Source organism: Hoplias malabaricus, chromosome 2, assembly GCF_029633855.1.
Source record: "Hoplias malabaricus isolate fHopMal1 chromosome 2, fHopMal1.hap1, whole genome shotgun sequence".
NCBI classification, from domain to species: Eukaryota; Metazoa; Chordata; class Actinopteri; order Characiformes; family Erythrinidae; genus Hoplias; species Hoplias malabaricus.
Window position 1 is genome coordinate 30,760,320 of NC_089801.1, and position 19,117 is coordinate 30,779,436.

The 19,117-nt window shown below is 42.2% G+C and overlaps 1 protein-coding gene across 1 annotated transcript in view; it reads right to left on the minus strand.

The window, feature by feature from the left end:
- Positions 1-19,117, minus strand: part of lamc3 (laminin, gamma 3) — a 128,732-nt gene that overhangs the window by 61,467 nt on the left and 48,148 nt on the right. The window contains exons 5-9 of the mRNA XM_066659020.1: positions 16,946-17,134; positions 14,464-14,581; positions 9,618-9,716; positions 9,331-9,467; positions 8,350-8,469 (exon numbers count right to left, since the gene is read on the minus strand). Of these exons, the coding sequence (XP_066515117.1) occupies positions 8,350-8,469; positions 9,331-9,467; positions 9,618-9,716; positions 14,464-14,581; positions 16,946-17,134 (663 nt within the window). The remainder of the gene's footprint in view (positions 1-8,349; positions 8,470-9,330; positions 9,468-9,617; positions 9,717-14,463; positions 14,582-16,945; positions 17,135-19,117) is intronic.

Sequence of the window (19,117 nt, forward strand, 5' to 3'; positions counted from 1 at the left end):
TCACTTTTCCTATTCATTTAAAGGAGACTTGTTTGATTCTCCCCAAAATTGAAGCCATTACCCCTCTATCAGCTTTTAAGCTACAACCAGTAAATTTAGCACACAGTTTCTGTCTTATGCGTGTTCAGATATGATAGTGTTTGTGATAGGAAATGACTTAATGTTTGACACCTTAACTTTACTATTATTCACATCTGTCACTCGCACGCACACAGTACACAGAGACTCTAACACACACAAACTAATGCTCAATGATAATATAGATACCTTAGTCACCACATTAGAGTCAACAATATCTACTCCTACAGTTTTAAAGCTAGGGGCCCCAAATTTTGCTGGACCATAGATCCCATGTCTGAATAATATTAAAGTTTTGCAGACATTGCAACACTCGCAGTTTCTGCAGGAACTGAATGTTGTTGTTGTGTGTGAAGGTTTAGGTGCACACCGTCCATAGGAGTTGAAGCTGATAAAGTAATGTGTGTGTTATATTGTTTTGAAATTGTGCCTTATGTCCAGACCACTGCTCACACACACACACACACACACACACACACACACGCGCACACACACACACACACACTACCACACATCCAATCTCTTTAAAACAAGTGCACGTTTGTTAGTTTTTTTTGTTACACTACTCTGTTACAAGCTAAGGACAAATATTTGGGTTAATATTCATTAAAAATAATGTGCCAGTGGAATGGGCAGCAGTGGGTCTGCAGAAAGTGGCTATGTGGTTATGGGGTATATGCACAGCATTTGTCCTCTGAGCTAGCAAGGATAAACATCAGTCTAATGGCAGAAAAATGTGGCAAGAGGGTGAGACGGGGGGGAAAGAGAGAGAGAGAATACAAAGCAGCACAGTGGACAAAGCACAGCTGAAAGATAAGAGAGTTAGCAAGAGTAAGAGAGGCCCTTGACTTCTGGTACTTTTCTTCAACTTCCCGCTCTTCAAGATTAAACGCGGTGGTACAGAGGTGCTGACCTTCTCCTCATCGCTCAGCCTGACCGTCACCATGGTGACCAAGCCTGATGACATTTGTTGAACTGCGCTCGAGCTTAGCAGTCAATTTAGGCCTTAAGTTTTTCCCAGAATCAATTCAGTCAACTCTAACTCGACAGTTAGCGCAAATGTGCACACATGAAGGCACCCAGCTGAGTGATGGGAACTGTCTGGACTGTGACTTTCTCTGTGGTTCTTGAATTTTGCAGTTTGCAGCTGTCCCTGATAACACAGCATACTTTAGATCTCTGCTTGAAACATCTAGAAAATTGGTTTGTTTGGCTAGCAATGCAGATTCACATCCCACTGAATTGTGACTCAAAGTGTATTCACTTCCCTGTGATCTGTTACTCAATATGGACTTGCTTCCTTCTGACCCATGACTCAGCCCGGACTTGTTTCCCTCTGATCCATGACTCAGCCCGGACTTGTTTCCCTCTGACCCATGACTCAGCCCGGACTTGTTTCCCTCTGACCCATGACTCGGCCCGGACTTGTTTCCCTCTGACCCATGACTCAGCCCGGACTTGTTTCCCTCTGACCCATGACTCAGCCCGGACTTGTTTCCCTCTGACCCATGACTCAGCCCGGACTTGTTTCCCTCTGACCCATGACTCGGCCCGGACTTGTTTCCCTGTGACATATCACTCAACTTAGATTCGCTTCCCTGTAATCACTGACTCAGCTTGGACTGACTCATGATTCAACACAGACTCACTTCCCTTTGACTCATGATTCAGCTTAGACTCGCTTCCTTGTGACTTGTTTACACATATGGACGTGAACTACAAAGACTGTAAGATCAGATCTGAACTAAAGACACCGGAAGTGAGCAAAAAGGCTTGCACACTCTTTTCACCAGAGATATAAAGTGTCAAGTATCAAGGCACATTTTGTGTGATCTTTTGTCTTTTGTGAAGACTTTAGCAATTACAATGTCCTTGCTAGTGTTCTCCCTGCTGACTATGACATCTGTGCTTGGCTTGTGATTGGCTACTGAGATTTATTGCCAGAGTTTCCATAGAAACGGTGCGACCAGAAACAACTACCTGAGTGCATGTCCAATGTTCTCCTCTTTTCATCCCTCTTGTCTCCTACTGTCTGTCTCTGCCCCTGACTCGCTCTTTGCCTCTGTCTGTGGAACTGACTTTGTGCCAGACTGTGACTTGTGTGTGTGTGTGTGCATGTGTGAATGTGTCCAATGGCCTTTTTTCTGCTCAAAGCTGTGATAAATGTTCCACTCTCTTTTGTCACCATGGAGCTACATAGTCCTCTAGGGACATGGACACACACACACACACACACAAACACACACACACACACAAACACACACACACACACACACACACACACACACACACACACACACAAATTGGATGAGCAAAACTCTTGGCATTGGTGCTGTAGTGTCTCTCTGCCTGTTGCCCCACTACTGACATGGCAGCCTCGTTGTTGTCAAAAGCCCAAGGCAGCGTCCAAGCAAAAGTGCTTTTCAAGTGAGGAAACATCTGCTACTCTATTCCAGACACACACACACACACACACACACACACACACACACACACAATTACAACTGATTCTTTACCCAGCCAATAGAAAACTATTAAATATATTGAGGGGGCATTATTAAATGAGGCACACTCTCTCTGTCTGTTTCTCTCTCTCTCTTTCTCTCTCTCTCTCTATCTCTCTCTCTCTCACACACACACAAACACATCTGAAGTTTTCAATAAGCAAGGCTTCTTCTATCCTGGGAACTTGACCAAAATAAGTGACAAATAGATTAGTGAGTATCAGAAGGAAAGCGTATTTGCCCTCTTTACTTGCTGCCATCTCTCTCTCTCTCTCTCTCTCTCTCTCTCTCTCTCTCTCTCTCTCTCTCTCTCTCTCTCTCTCTCTCCCGCCTTGTATTATTTGTATTATCTCACTCTGAAGAAACCGAAGCCGTGTGGGGAGGATTACCAGCTGGAGAAAGGAGAAAAAAAATGAAGAAGAGAGAAAAAATAGAACGCAAATTACAAAATACCATAAAGAAAATGTAAGGGAAAAAAAAAAAAAAAAAAAAATATATATATATATATATATATATATATATATATATGCAAATAAAGAAAAAACATGAAATTGGATAAAAGTCCCATGCTGTCAGGGCAGCTGCGGTCTAATCTTTAAAGCGAGCCCGGCAGAGGCGAGGAAAGAGACATGTGAGAAAAGAGGGAGCAGGGGGAGGAGAGAAAATGAGATGGTTAAAAGCAGCGAAGGAGCAATAGATCTTGCTTCTTTTTTTTTTTTTAAACAAAACCATGAGGCGTCCAGCACAACACAAACAAGCCCCTGCGCCATGCCGATAAGCACAAACTGCCACAAAGTGCTGCAAAGCAGCGCAAAGAGGCGACTGAGGCTCTCAGAAGCTGTGTCCAAAATCCCATACTTCTGCTCTAAATAGTACAAGGAGACAGCGCTCTGGAGAGATTACACCGCAGTGTGTCCAAAAACTCGCGATTCATTAAACAGTGGGTGGACGGTGGATCATACGCTACACTCAGTTCCCACTGGAGATGTATAAACGCTGGATTAGACCTTAACTCTGAGGGAACAAATGTCTCCAAAGGTCTCTGGTCACGTGTGTCCATTACCTGAAAGCAAGGACATTAACATGGAGTCTGTTCCCTTTTTTGTTGCAGTAACAGCTTTGCTGGAATATCAATATTGCAGTAGTAGTACCTTATCCCTTCCCTCCGCCCAAAGTTACACAGTGCAGTGAACAGAGTAGCAGCAGCAGAAGTACAGTTCTCCCTATTACAGGTCAGTGAAGCATCACAAAGATTTTGAAGCTATAATTATAAGTTTTATAATTATATTATAAAATTATAATTTTTAATGGTCTTCTATGGAATTCTTCTGACTTTCCACCGCGCCTCATTCTGCAGTTCAGAGAGAGAAATTGGTTGGTGAGTCTAGTCAGATTTACATCCAGTCCGAACTGGAAATAAGCAAACACTGGACACAATTCAATCCCGTAATTGAAAATCATAAGTGCGTGAACGGTGGCCACAACAATCCTATAATCCCAGAAATTAATAAGCCACTAAGCCACTACAGTAGAGAGAGGCGGGGCTTCTCAAAGTAAAAATTATACATAAAAAAAAGCAGACGCTCAGAGGGTGGTCATTAAGTCCAAAGTTAAGAAATTTGTTGCTACCCATGCTAGATCTGGAGTCTGAGTAAACACAGCTACTTTAATGCAGCTTCATTAATGCGGATGCAGGTTTCCTACCCTCCTTCAACAGCTGCATAGCGCTGTTTCTGCTGTGCTGTGCCCAGAGGAGGAACAAAAGAGGTTTTAATCTCCCTATTACAGTTCGGTGAAGCCTTCCTGTGATTTTGAAGCTGTAATTTTAAAGGTAAAAATATGACCTAGTGTTCCTTTAAAGTTTAGCATTAACGCTGGTATTAAAGGACGTTTAGCATAGAGGAGATTTTGTGTGTGTGTGTGTTTTAGAGTGGCCTTTGATCATATTTGGACTGGAAGTCCTAAAGACGTGCAGTAACAGGATTCCTCACACTGTGATGAGCCTGAGATGTTTCGGCTAAGTGTCTCTCAGTAATGCTAAATTATGCTATTAACGGTGTCCTGTCAGACTGGCCAAGTTTCTTCTCCTCCATAACCCTGGTGTCCACTTCCTACAGAGGGCAGAGATTCTGCATTAGCCACTGAGTGTGATATCTTAATGTTTTTTGGCTTCAGATTCATTTCTAGAACAAATTGATGTCAGTGTTTTAGTTCTGTGCTTACAGTCCTCTGTTTAAAAGTCTGCTCTGTCTGTTAGAATATGTTTTTATTACTGGACTCAGTCTGTATAATGTCATAGAAAACCTGAAGAGAAGTTTACACATAAACCTAGGGTCACTTCCAAAGCCAAAGCAAATCTCTCTCACTCACTCACACACTCAGGTTCCATCCCTTCTTCCATTCTTTCCTCCATCCATGTGTGAGTGACAGGGTGAGTGTGTAATGATCCACAGGTGTGAGTGACAGGGTGGGTGTGTGTAATTATCCATGTGCATCAGTTACTTGGTAAGAGTGTGAAATTATCCACGTGTGTGAGTGACAAGGTGAGTGTGTGAAATTATCCACGTCTGTGAGTGACAGGGTGAGTGTGTGAAATTATCCATGTGTGTGAGTGACAGGGTGAGTGTGTGAAATTTTCCACGTGTGTGAGTGACAGGGTGAGTGTGTGAAATTATCCACGTGTGTGAGTGACAGGGTGAGTGTGTGAAATTATCCACGTGTGTGAGTGACAGGGTGAGTGTGTGAAAAGATCCATGTGTGTGAGTGACAGGGTGAGTGTGTGAAATGATCCACGTGTGTGAGTGTGTGAAATTATCCACGTCTGTGAATGACAGGGTGAGTGTGTGAAATTATCCACGTGTGTGAGTGACAGGGTGAGTGTGTAAAATTATCCACGTCTGTGATTGATAGGGTGAGTGTGTGAAATTATCCACGTGTGTGAGTGACAGGGTGAGTGTGTGAAATTATCCACGTGTGTGAGTGACAGGGTGAGTGTGTGAAATTTTCCACGTGTGTGAGTGACAGGGTGAGTGTGTGAAATTATCCACGTGTGTGAGTGACAGGGTGAGTGTGTGATATGATCCACGTGTGTGAGTGACAGGGTGAGTGTGTGAAATGATCCACGTCTGTGAGTGACAGGGTGAGTGTGTGAAATTATCCACATGTGTGAGTGACAGGGTGAGTGTGTGAAATTATCCACGTGTGTGAGTGTGTGAAATTATCCACGTGTGTGAGTGACAGGGTGAGTGTGTGAAATTATCCAAGTCTGTGAATGACAGGGTGAGTGTGTGAAATTATCCACGTGTGTGAGTGACAGGGTGAGTGTGTGAAATTATCCACGTCTATGATTGATAGGGTGAGTGTGTGAAATTATCCACGTGTGTGAGTGACAGGGTGAGTGTGTGAAATTATCCACGTGTGTGAGTGACAGGGTGAGTGTGTGAAATTATCCACGTGTGTGAGTGACAGGGTGAGTGTGTGAAATTATCCACGTCTGTGATTGATAGGGTGAGTGTGTGAAATTATCCACGTGTGTGAGTGACAGGGTGAGTGTGTGAAATTATCCACGTCTGTGATTGATAGGGTGAGTGTGTGAAATTATCCACGTGTGTGAGTGACAGGGTGAGTGTGTGAAATTATCCACGTGTGTGAGTGACAGAGTGAGTGTGTGAAATTATCCACGTGTGTGATTGACAGGGTGGGTGTGTGAAATTATCCACGTGTGTGTGAGTGTGTGAAATTATCCACGTGTGTGAGTGACAGGGTGAGTGTGTGAAATTATCCAAGTTTGTGAATGACAGGGTGAGTGTGTGAAATTATCCACGTGTGTGAGTGACAGGGTGAGTGTGTAAAATTATCCACGTCTGTGATTGATAGGGTGAGTGTGTGAAATTATCCACGTGTGTGAGTGACAGGGTGAGTGTGTGAAATTATCCACGTGTGTGAGTGACAGGGTGAGTGTGTGAAATTTTCCACGTGTGTGAGTGACAGGGTGAGTGTGTGAAATTATCCACGTGTGTGAGTGACAGGGTGAGTGTGTGATATGATCCACGTGTGTGAGTGACAGGGTGAGTGTGTGAAATGATCCACGTCTGTGAGTGACAGGGTGAGTGTGTGAAATTATCCACGTGTGTGAGTGACAGGGTGAGTGTGTGAAATTATCCACGTGTGTGAGTGTGTGAAATTATCCACGTGTGTGAGTGACAGGGTGAGTGTGTGAAATTATCCAAGTCTGTGAATGACAGGGTGAGTGTGTGAAATTATCCACGTGTGTGAGTGACAGGGTGAGTGTGTGAAATTATCCACGTCTATGATTGATAGGGTGAGTGTGTGAAATTATCCACGTGTGTGAGTGACAGGGTGAGTGTGTGAAATTATCCACGTGTGTGAGTGACAGGGTGAGTGTGTGAAATTATCCACGTGTGTGAGTGACAGGGTGAGTGTGTGAAATTATCCACGTCTGTGATTGATAGGGTGAGTGTGTGAAATTATCCACGTGTGTGAGTGACAGGGTGAGTGTGTGAAATTATCCACGTCTGTGATTGATAGGGTGAGTGTGTGAAATTATCCACGTGTGTGAGTGACAGGGTGAGTGTGTGAAATTATCCACGTGTGTGAGTGACAGAGTGAGTGTGTGAAATTATCCACGTGTGTGATTGACAGGGTGGGTGTGTGAAATTATCCACGTGTGTGTGAGTGTGTGAAATTATCCACGTGTGTGAGTGACAGGGTGAGTGTGTGAAATTATCCAAGTTTGTGAATGACAGGGTGAGTGTGTGAAATTATCCACGTGTGTGAGTGACAGGGTGAGTGTGTGAAATTATCCACGTCTGTGATTGATAGGGTGAGTGTGTGAAATTATCCACGTGTGTGAGTGACAGGGTGAGTGTGTGAAATTATCCACGTGTGTGAGTGACAGAGTGAGTGTGTGAAATTATCCACGTGTGTGAGTGACAGGGTGAGTGTGTGAAATTATCCACGTCTGTGATTGATAGGGTGAGTGTGTGAAATTATCCACGTGTGTGAGTGACAGGGTGAGTGTGTGAAATTATCCACGTCTGTGATTGATAGGGTGAGTGTGTGAAATTATCCACGTGTGTGAGTGACAGGGTGAGTGTGTGAAATTATCCACGTGTGTGAGTGACAGAGTGAGTGTGTGAAATTATCCACGTGTGTGATTGACAGGGTGGGTGTGTGAAATTATCCACGTGTGTGAGTGACAGGGTGAGTGTGTGAAATGATCCACATGTGTGAGTGACAGGGTGAGTGTGTGAAATTATCCATGTGTGTGAGTGACAGGGTGAGTGTGTGAAATTATCCACGTGTGTGAGTGACAGGGTGAGTGTGTGAAATTATCCACCTCTGTGAGTGATAGGGTGAGTGTGTGAAATTATCCATGTGTGTGAGTGACAGGGTGAGTGTGTGAAATTATCCACATGTGTGAGTGACAGGGTGAGTGTGTGAAATTATCCACGTCTGTGAGTGACAGGGTGAGCGTGTGAAATTATCCACGTGTGTGAGTGACAGGGTGAGTGTGTGAAATTATCCACGTGTGTGAGTGACAGGGTGAGTGTGTGAAATTTTCCACGTGTGTGAGTGACAGCGTGAGTGTGTGAAATTATCCACGTGTGTGAGTGACAGGGTGAGTGTGTGATATGATCCACGTGTGTGAGTGACAGGGTGAGTGTGTGAAATTATCCACGTCTGTGAGTGACAGGGTGAGTGTGTGAAATTATCCATATGTGTTGGTCTGTTTTTTTAAACCAACCTGGTGCTTTGTAGTATCCAGCGTCTTGCATGCTGTAAGGCAGTAGGTATACTTCACCTTCTTTCCACAGCAGGTGGGTCTCTTGATTTCCTGAGAACTCACCCACCCATCCATTGGCGTCTTACACACACACACACACACACACACACACACACACACACACACACAAGGATATTTGAAAGATGGTAGAGGAACTGTCTGCATATTACTGTCTCATTATGAAAGCTTGTAAAAGCTATTATTTATAATGCTGTCACAATGCAGAATGCAGTCAGACGTCCTCCAACCAAATCCATATACTACAGTGAAACACATTTATCAAGGTCATTCATAATAAACTAGGATTAAGATTAGACTTAGGGCTAAGCCGGAGGACAGTGTTGAGTAAAGTAGAAGTAAGAAAGCATGTCTCAGTCTGAATAAGATTCTGTAATTTATTGCCTGTTTTATTTATTATATTGTATTATTTAAAGACTATAAGTAGTGCTGTGCATATGTTAGAGACCACCCTAAAGAACAAGCTGAGGCAGTTGCAGCCATACACTGGATGCTGTCTCAGCTCTACAGACCATACTGTAGCATTTTGTAGATCTACAGTTACATACAGTCCATCTACTGCATTGCATGAATTGTTTACCTCTTTTCACTCTGTAGGTTAATGGTCCACTTCCCCACGAGACCACCACAGGACCCCCCAGAGGAGGTATGATTTGAGCTGTGGATACTTGTGACACTGGTTGTGGTGTGTTAGCTGGTTTGAGTGGATCAGACACAGTGGTGGTCTTATAGGGCTCCTAATCTTTAAAGAACAGGATGAAATGTGGCAAACAAAGTATGCAGAGCAATGGATGGATGACAGTCTGTAATTGTAGAACTACCAAGTGCTCCTGTATGGAATGGACTGAGGGGCTCCTATTGGGATGACTGGTTGGTACAGTACTCTTGAAATTGATCTGGAGTTAAAGTGGATTGGTCAGTTACCCTCAGAAAAGTCTGAGGTAATGTTGAAGGCTGCGTGGTGACTGGAGGATGAGCAAGCGAGGGAGTGGCCAAAGCAGAAGCAAGTCTGACAGCCGTCTGGATTGTCTGGCTGAAGGTTGAATGAGCCAGGCTTGCATCTAAATACACACAAACACACACACACACACACACACACACACACACACATTTTTACAGTCTGTTAGCATGGTGTAAATCCATTTTAGTAAGAGGTGTTTGTGTGTGTGCATGTGTTCGTGTGTGTGTGTGTGTGCATGTGTGCCACCTGCCTGTCACAAGAGTATCCTTCCACATTGGGTTTGCAGTGGCAGCTTCCATCTTCAGCAGAACACACACCCACACTGCCCCTTTCATCACAATCACAAGCCCTGCAACACACATACAACACACACACACACACACACACACACACACACACACACAAAATAAGTGAACAAATAGAAAGATATATTACCAAAACACAAGAAATACACACTTATCAGAACACACATACAAAATGGAACAAATATGTTTCACTTTATATATATATATATAAGAGAGAGAGAGAGAGAGAGAGAGAGAGAGACAGAGACATCCAGATATAATTTCTTACACACACACTGCAATACTGTAGTCATTTTATTTAAAAATAGCAAAAATACTTTAAGGGCGGCACGGTGGTGCAGCAGGTAGTGTCGCAGTCACACAGCTCCAGGGACCTGGAGGTTGTGGGTTCGATTCCCGCTCCGGGTGACTGTCTGTGAGGAGTTGGTGTGTTCTCCCCGTGTCCGCGTGGGTTTCCTCCGGGTGCTCCGGTTTCCTCCCACAGTCCAAAAACACGTTGGTAGGTGGATTGGCGACTCGAAAGTGTCCGTAGGTGTGAGTGAATGTATGTGTGTGTTTGTGTTGCCCTGTGAAGGACTGGTGCCCCCTCCAGGGTGTATTCCCACCTTGCACCCAATGATTCCAGGTAGGACCCACCGCGACCATGAATTGGATAAGCGGTTACAGATAATGAATGAATCAAAAATAGTTTACAAGCTATTGTTCGTAGCTATAACCATTGGACGTTTTATTACAGTTTCTCTCAGTTGCTAAAACACAAAACTCTGTTTCTGAATCACATTCTCAGTGTCCTAAACCCATTTATTGAAATTGTCACCCATTTGTCAGAACCTTAAGCACTTTTCACCTATTAAGACACAATTTGCAAACATATTTTCACCCACTAAAACACATTTTGCACTGTGATGCACGTGGGCTGCATAATGGTAAGCACAGGTAGCAAAAGTGAAACTCAAATAAAGTACTGGTGTCACAACGTAAACACAGCCTCTCTAAACTGATCACACATGTGACAAATGATGTGAAGAAACCAATATAAGCCAGTACAAGGGTCCCGGTCGTAGAGGTTTCACTTTGGATAGAAACAGAGAGGCAGAGTAAGGGGAAGAGGTGGAAGAAGAGGAGGGACAAGACGAAGAATGATAATCTCAGATGAAATACGGGCAACCATCATTGACCATGTTCTTGTCCGTGGATTGACTATGAGGGAAGCAGGACTTTAAATTCAGCCCAACCTGAGTAGATTCACAGTGTCCACCATAGTCCGAACATTCAGAGAGGAGGAAAGGTAATTGCTTTATATGTTTACAGTATGACTCAGTACAGATCTGTAAAATGGTTTTTCATTACATGATTTTCCTAAAACATTTGTAGGCTTAGTGCTGCATGTAATATTTTGTAACGGCATGTTCTTTTGTAGAATCGCAAGACTGCCACATCACAGGGGAGGACGTCTATGATGAACCCACACCAAGAGACCCTCATTGTTGACATGGTCCCTCAAAGACAAGTGTGATTATACTGTGTGAAATACAGCAGAGAATGTTTCAACTGGATTCCTCAGACCGTCCACATGAATATATTTACATGGAAGAACATGGGTTCAATCTCGCCAAAAGAAGGAGGAGAGGCAGGAACATGATTGACCAATGAGCAATTGTTGCAGTCCCTGGCCAGCGTGGTGGCAATGTTATGTTATGTGCTTCCATCAGCAATCATGGGGTTCAACACCATCATCCCACATCGGGGGCATACAACACTCAACTCTCCTGGCATTTATGAGTGATCTTTGAGATATTGTGTTAGGGTGTGAGCAGCAGGAACATGAACAGTCAGGACATCCTGTCCATGTCACTGTGTGGGACAATGTGAGTTTTCACCGTCCCATCCAGGTCAGACACTGGTTCAATATCAACCAAGATTTCCTAAATGTTTTTCTTCCACCATACTCCCTTTTCCTCAACCCAACAGAGGAGTTCTTCTCTTCATGGTGTTGGAAAGTTTGTGACCAGCAACTCTAAACCAGGGCAAATCTCTTGCAGTTTTACTGTTTTGAGGCAATAGTTTTGTTTTGCAGGAAGAGTCAGAGGTTTTGTGAATTTAGTGTGTGAATTGGGTTTTGTGTTTACAGTTTGGAGAAATGGATGCATGGTTTCAGGAAATGTGTCTTGGCAATTGAGAAAAACAGTAACAACACCAATAGCAGGGTTCTGCGTTTACCATTTCTGTCCTATGTAAATGAAATACAGACATTAATGTATTAATAAACCTATTATCTCATTATCACAATCTATGTTTATTTGTGTGGTCTAGGTTCTGCTCGTTAAACTAGCAATGTATATTTATGTTATATGTATGTGCCCATAGCCTTATGAATCGTATACTTGTGTGTGTGTGTGTGTGTTTGCTTGTGCACCAGTGAGAGCTACTCTGACATACACACACCCGCCCCCAAAATAATACAAAAACAACACGATGTGGAAAAAAATATGGGATTAAACCTAAAACATCGAAACAAATCAAACAAACACACACACACGTTCTCTCTCCCGTGGCCTGTGTGAGTCAGTGTGTTGTGGTGTGAATTAGTTGCTTCAGTGGAGCGAAACAGAACAGGCCAAAATTGAAGGGAGAGAGAGAGAGAGAGAAAGAGAGAGAGAGAGAGAGAGAGAGAGAGAGAGAGAGAGAGAGAGAGAGAGAGAAAGAGGAAAGAGAGAGAGAGAGAGACAGAGAGACAGAAAGAGGATAAAGAAAGAGAGAGAGAGACTGAAGAAGCATGTGATAATTGAATTATAGCAAATCGAGGCAAAAAGTTTGGTCAAGTGATAATTTCTGCTGATTCTCTAAGTGAAGAAAAAAAAAACCACTCACACACACACACAGATGCACACTTATGAAAACAGGCCACAAGGGAGAGAGAGAGAGAGAGAGAGAGAGAGAGAGAGAGAGAGAGAGAGAGAGAGAGAGAGAGAGAGAGTAAGAGAGAGGGGAGAGAGAGAGAGAGTAAGAGAGAGGAGAGAGAGGAGAGAGAGAGAGAGAGAGTGCAGAGAGAGAGAGAGTAAGAGAGAGGGAGAGAGAGAGACAGAGAGAGAGACAGAGAGAGAGAGAGAGAGAGAGAGACAGAGAGAGAGAGAGTAAGAGAGGAGGGAGAGAGAGAGACAGAGAGAGAGAGAGAGGAGAGAGTAAGAGAGAGGAGAGAGAGAGAGACAGAGAGAGAGAGAGAGATAGTAAGAGAGAAAGTGTGTGAGCGAGAGAAAAGTATTGTTTTAGATTTGTCCTATTATAGTATTGTTGCTATTTTATATATATCATCACCATTGACAGCAGAATTGGAAATTAAGCTCAACATTGCTGGAAAAATACTAAGACCCCAGTTCAGCTCCTGAAGGCTTAAAGAATACTAAAACTCTATAGTGCAGTCAATTAAACCGTGACACTTTGAAACAAAGGGAGTCAATTAATCATTCATTATATGTTAATAAATAATGTTTTATTCATTCTAAAATTATACACAATTTACTGTTCAATGAACATTACCTCTTACTTAGTTATGGATCAAATAAGGAGAACTTTGTAATAGAATGTGATATTAATGGTTAGTTTATTATTTAATTCTATTAATGATGTAATTATTAATTAATTTAAACATATATTTACTCATTAAATATAGCAAAGTGATAACTCACATGTACTGATGTGCTATTCCTGATTTCTAAGTAATGGTTAAACTGGAAACTGTATATTGGTAATTAACTATCAATGATTAATTATTTATTACCATATAATTAATGATTAATTGACAACCCTTATATATGTAAATTGTTGCCAATTAAGCACACCTCCCTTTTTGGACCACCCGTAGGCTCGTGTGTTTTGTGCACAGTGGATGAGGCATGTTCGTGTGTGAGAGGTCAGATTTACTGAGGTTCAATCTGCTCAGGTGGTCAGTACTGCTCTAGAGGGTGGTCCTCAGGAGTGATGACGCTAGCGTAACCTTAGCCGAACCTCAGGATCTGTTCCCTGGGCAAGGGGCCAGAGGCTCAGGCCCCCCTCTCTGTGCACATGCCCAGATAAGTCATTAGTATAACTGGGTGAGTGTTATGGTGGTGTCTCTGCCACACACATCCATGAAACTGGGTCCCTGGGTTTGATGGTTATTGAGCATCCAGAAACATTCATTAACCCTTTACACCCCACCACAATTATAGAGAATGTATGGGAGACATAGATGTATCAAGATTTCTGAGTGTTCTCAATGACACAGCCAGAACTGATAATTAGTTTTCTCCTTCAAGCACATTGAGCCTTTGATGTAATGGTAGTTTTAATGGATATAATGCTGGCTTCCTCTTTAAAATCCTTACAGTACACCAGGGAACCGAAGGTCCCCTCCTAAGCCCCCACCCCGACAGTAAATACAGGATTAAAATAAATTACTATATCATACAATAATCATTAATTAATTTAAAAGATTCATATATATTATGCTTGACTTACTTAAGTTGTTCTGTTCTTTATATATCTTTTATATTCCACTCATTTTCACCTTTTTCCTTTTCTCCAGTAGTTACATTGTTATAAAATGTATTATTATTGTGTAACTACACTGTAATTATACACAAAAATAAAGCTAGACCACTGACTAAAAGTAATGCCCTAGTACAGCTCTCTCTCTCTCTCTCTCTCTCTCTCTCTGTCTTTCTGTCTCTCTCTCTCTCTCTCTCTCTCTCTCTCTCTCTCTCTCTCTCTCTCTCTCTCTCGCTCACTCACTCACTTTCTCTTGCTTGTTACCTGCAGCCCCCTGGGCCGAGGGAGTGGAATCCGGCTTTGCAGACGTCACACTTTAGCCCCATCACACTCGCCCTGCACACACACGCACCGTCCACATCACACTGCAGGCTCACCGACCCTGGATAGAGAAAGATCGAGAGATAAAGAGAGATGGCGAGAGATAGAAAGAAACAGAGAGATAGATAGAGCCTTCTCAATTCCTCTGACTGTCTCCTGCTTCTTAATGAGCTCCTGCATGACTCCGATTGCATCTGTGACACACTGCGGAATGAATATTCACATATTCAATGCCCTTTTTTTCCAGCTTCATTTTATTCCGACCGCCTGCAGCCTGTAAGCTGAGATTTCCTTTAATTGCTTTCTTTTTTTCCCCCTTCCACATCTAAAAAGGTGCAGTCTCATAAGAGACTGGTTGGAACGCTTGGAAAATAAAAACGTGGGTCTGGTGGACAGGGATCAGACAGCAATTATGAAAGAACACTTTCTAATTTGTAAAATATTGATGGAATGGAACAGGGTTGTGTGTGGCGTGCTGTAGATTTCAGATGGATTTCCTTCAACTCTGTGGGGATTGCTTGTTTTTCAGAAAGAGACATTAACCCTAAGAACCCTTTGGAGTTTAGTTTAATATTCTAACTATTTATTCAACATCTTCAAACGTAAATGCATGTACGACTAAAAACAGCGTTGTAGATATTCCTAACATTCCCATCTTTATGGTTGGTTATAATTCGTTGTTACTTTACACTCAGTAAGTGAGGTCATATCCACTGGAGGAACCGGTTCACTAGAATCAATGCTGTACACGGTTAATACTATTGTTCCACAAACACAAACCTGACTGTTTATAGCCTTTTGGAGCTTAGAGTTAGGTTAATGTTTAGCGTTAGATCTCCAGTTATGGATTACAGTTCACTTGAGCATTAGCTTTTAGTGTCTGGCTCAAACAAACACAAAACATTGCTGTTTCTAACACTTTTGAGCTTATAATTATGGAAGGTTAGGGTTAGGATTAAGTTTATGGTTAGGTTAAATTGGGGTGATATTTTATTCATTCATTCATTCATTCATTCATTCATTATCTGTAACCGCTTATCCAATTCAGGGTCGCGGTGGGTCCAGAGCCTACCTGGAATCATTGGGCGCAAGGTGGGAATACACTCTGGAGGGGGTGCCAGTCCTTCACAGGGCAACACAGACACACATTCACTCACACCTACGGACACTTTTGAGTCGCCAATCCACCTACCTGTGGAGGAAACTGGAGCACCCGGAGGAAACCCACGCGGACATGGGGAGAACACACCAACTCCTCACAGACAGTCACCCGGAGCGGTGATCGAACCCACAACCTCAAGGTCCCTGGAGCTGTGTGACTGTGACACTACAATAAATTTATTTTTTTATTTATTTATTTTTAATATGCTGGGTTGCCAAAAGTTCAGGTGAACATTCACCAATATATTTAATACACAATATACGAGTGCCAATTATAGTCTGTACACATTACACAAATCCTCAGGATGGTATTTTAGTCAAAAATGTATACATTCACCTTGAGAACAGCCCGATGCATGTAAGAAATTTTGCAATGCATTAAATTGACAGTACCATGGAAAAGCACACAGATTCATTCATTTAATTTTCATTACATATTCATGTTTAAAGTCTCTTCGGATTATTATTATTATGTAAATTCTCTACATAGGGCGGCACGGTGGTGCAGCATAGTGTCACAGTCACACAGCTCCAGGGATCTGGGGTTGGGGGTTCAAGTCCCACTCCACATGACTGTCTGTGAGGAGTTTGGTGTGTTTTCCACTTTTTCGCATGGGTTTCCTCCAGGTTGGCGACTCAAAAGTGTCCATAGGCGTGAGTGAATGTGTGAGTGTGTGTTGCCCTGTGAAGGACTGGTGCCCAGTGTTTCCAGGTAGGCTCCGGACCCACTGCGACCCTGAACTGGATAAGTGGTTACAGACAATGAATGAACGAATTAATGAAATTCTCTACATTTTTGTCATGTTATATTTTCCTAATAATTGCTTTCAGAAAACACAGCATCTTTTATAGACCCAGTGTGCTGTGTTCTACTCTCTTATTGTTTCTTGTCTCACACAAACCTTTGGAAAACAAGAAAATGAACAGCTTGGTCTCTTTAACTGCACACTTAATAACAGATGAAACAGTGATGAAAGATTCTAACTTTTGCCCTCTATTGACTTATTAGATGTTTAGAGATACAATAAAGCTTCCACCCGCTGCATGTGTAGAAGTGAATTCCTTTAGAGCATCCCTAGTTAATGTCTTTAAAAATCAACTGTGACTGTTGGAGCCAGGCTTTCACTTATGGACAGAACAATAAAGACGTAAAATTAAGTAAAAATGGAAACAAACACTTCAGTTTAGAGCTCATTTCAGCTACCACCCCTATGAGATTTCCACATTATGGGGACATTATGAAGGTGTAGCGAGGACATCTTACCCATACTGTTGCAGCTGCAGTTGTAGCAAGGCAGATGAGGTGAGGTTCTGTAGAAGTTTTCTCTGCAGTGTTCACAGTGTGCCCCTGCTGTGTTGTCCCTGCAGCCCACACAGCGCCCCCCACTGCCTGTGCTGCGGTATTGCTCTATGTCAAACATGCACTCATCTGCTCGCCCACTGCAGTTACATGCTGAGAGAGAGAGAGAGAGAGAGAGAGAGAGAGAGGGAGAGAGAGAGAGAGAGAGACAGAGAGAGAGAGAGAGAGACAAGAGAGTGAGTCATAGTCACAGGGCAAGATAATGGGAATAAAAGAAAAAATAAGCTTATAACCTGTCCCTATTAGCTGTGAGTTACACATTATAATTACACTTAGAATAACAGTATAATTACTGTAATGTATACACTCAGTAAAACTGTCACTGTGGTAGTACCTTTTGCTGTCACTGTGGTGGTACACTTTAGTTAGGGAACATAATTGTACCTTATTCTATCTCCAGGACTTATATTATGTTTTTATTTTTACGCTGTTCTTTAATGGAAGATTACAGATATCACTTCTTCTACTGGAGAAGAGAATATAATGTACCTTTAGGGAGTACAACTGGACTTTAAAACCACTGTTATACCTTTAAAGGTACATTAAAGGTACACGCACTGTTTGTACCTTTAGTGACCAATAATGTACCTGTTAAGAATAAATTATTTATATTTTTGGCATTTAATTGTGCAGCAAATTACAAGTTACACATCTGTAATAACATGAGAAAACACTTGTTTTATATATTTATCATATTCTGTACCTGTATACAAAAAACAAAAAGCCTATAATGATGTAAATATACTTTTATTACCACCACAATATAACCGTTACTGGCACTTAGAACTTCATGACATTGAACAGCTTGCATACTCGCTGTCTCTCTCTCTCTCTCTCTCTCTCTCTCTCTCTCTCTCTGTATTTCTGTCTGTCTCTCTCTGTCTCTCTCTCTGTCTTTCTGTCTGTCTCTCCCTCTCTCTCTCTCTCTCTCTGTCTCTCTCTCACTCACTCTCTCTCTCTCTCTCTCTCTCTCTCTCTCTCTCTCTCTCTCTCTCTAATACTGACACATTTGCACTCAGCAGTAAATTATTCAACCCCTACAATCCAATCACAGTCCTCGAAAGACAGCTCATTACACATAGACCAACTTGGGGGGTGGGATTGTGGGAAATGACCCATTTTTATTCCAGATCTGCCTGTCTCTGTCTCTTTAGTGTGTAATAAGTGTGTAATAAGTGTGCGGTTATCACTCCCTGGTGGGCCGTACTGTCTACAGCTGACATTGAAGGAAGGCCATTATTCGATTCACACAATACAGAGTTCCCAATCCCAGCACACTGCCGCTTATTAAACCATAACAATGATTCTTCATTGTATGTGAAGTACACGGGCCACTTCGAGTCATCATGACGCTCTCTGGAGAAGCTTGGTAGTGGAAGGCTTTTTTGTTATTCCAGCAAGTTGCTAAGGTTTGTCCATGTCATGGAAGTGTTCAGTGTGGTTGCATCATTTGGCATTTCGTTGTGTTTTCAGGTGGAAAAGCTGGAACAGGGTGGAATAAAATTTGAGTACATATGCTGGGTGGAAATGTATAAAGAGCTGAAAGTGATATTTAGTTTTGTGGAGTAGTATGCTGCACAGACAAAGTCTGATATTGCTATGCATCTGTGATAACATGTAAAGAACAAAAGGTGTATCACGTTAAAAAAAGACTACAGTTAGAAAGGTTTATAAATGTTTTTAAAACCTATATATTACATGCTTATTAATCAGGTTGTAAATATCTTAAAATTCATTAGTATTTTTTTTTTTTTAACAGAGAGATTGAACTTAACAACAGTGACCTCCTTATTTGTCTAGTAGTGGATGTGTCAGAGAAATTACTGAAAAAAATGACGGGAAAGAAAGACCTGACAATGTTAAGGTAAACACAACAGTATCACAAATGTATAAAAAGACACTCTGTTAGTTGTTAGTTTATTAAATGTTTAGACTTATCATCAAATATGTGATGAAGCCAACAGGTGTAATGCTGATTGATGGGGAAAACAAAGTATGGCCAGTAACTGGCAAGATCTGAGGTTTAACAGTGTAGATGCATGTGGGTTCACTATTTGGCAAATAACAGGCCACAGA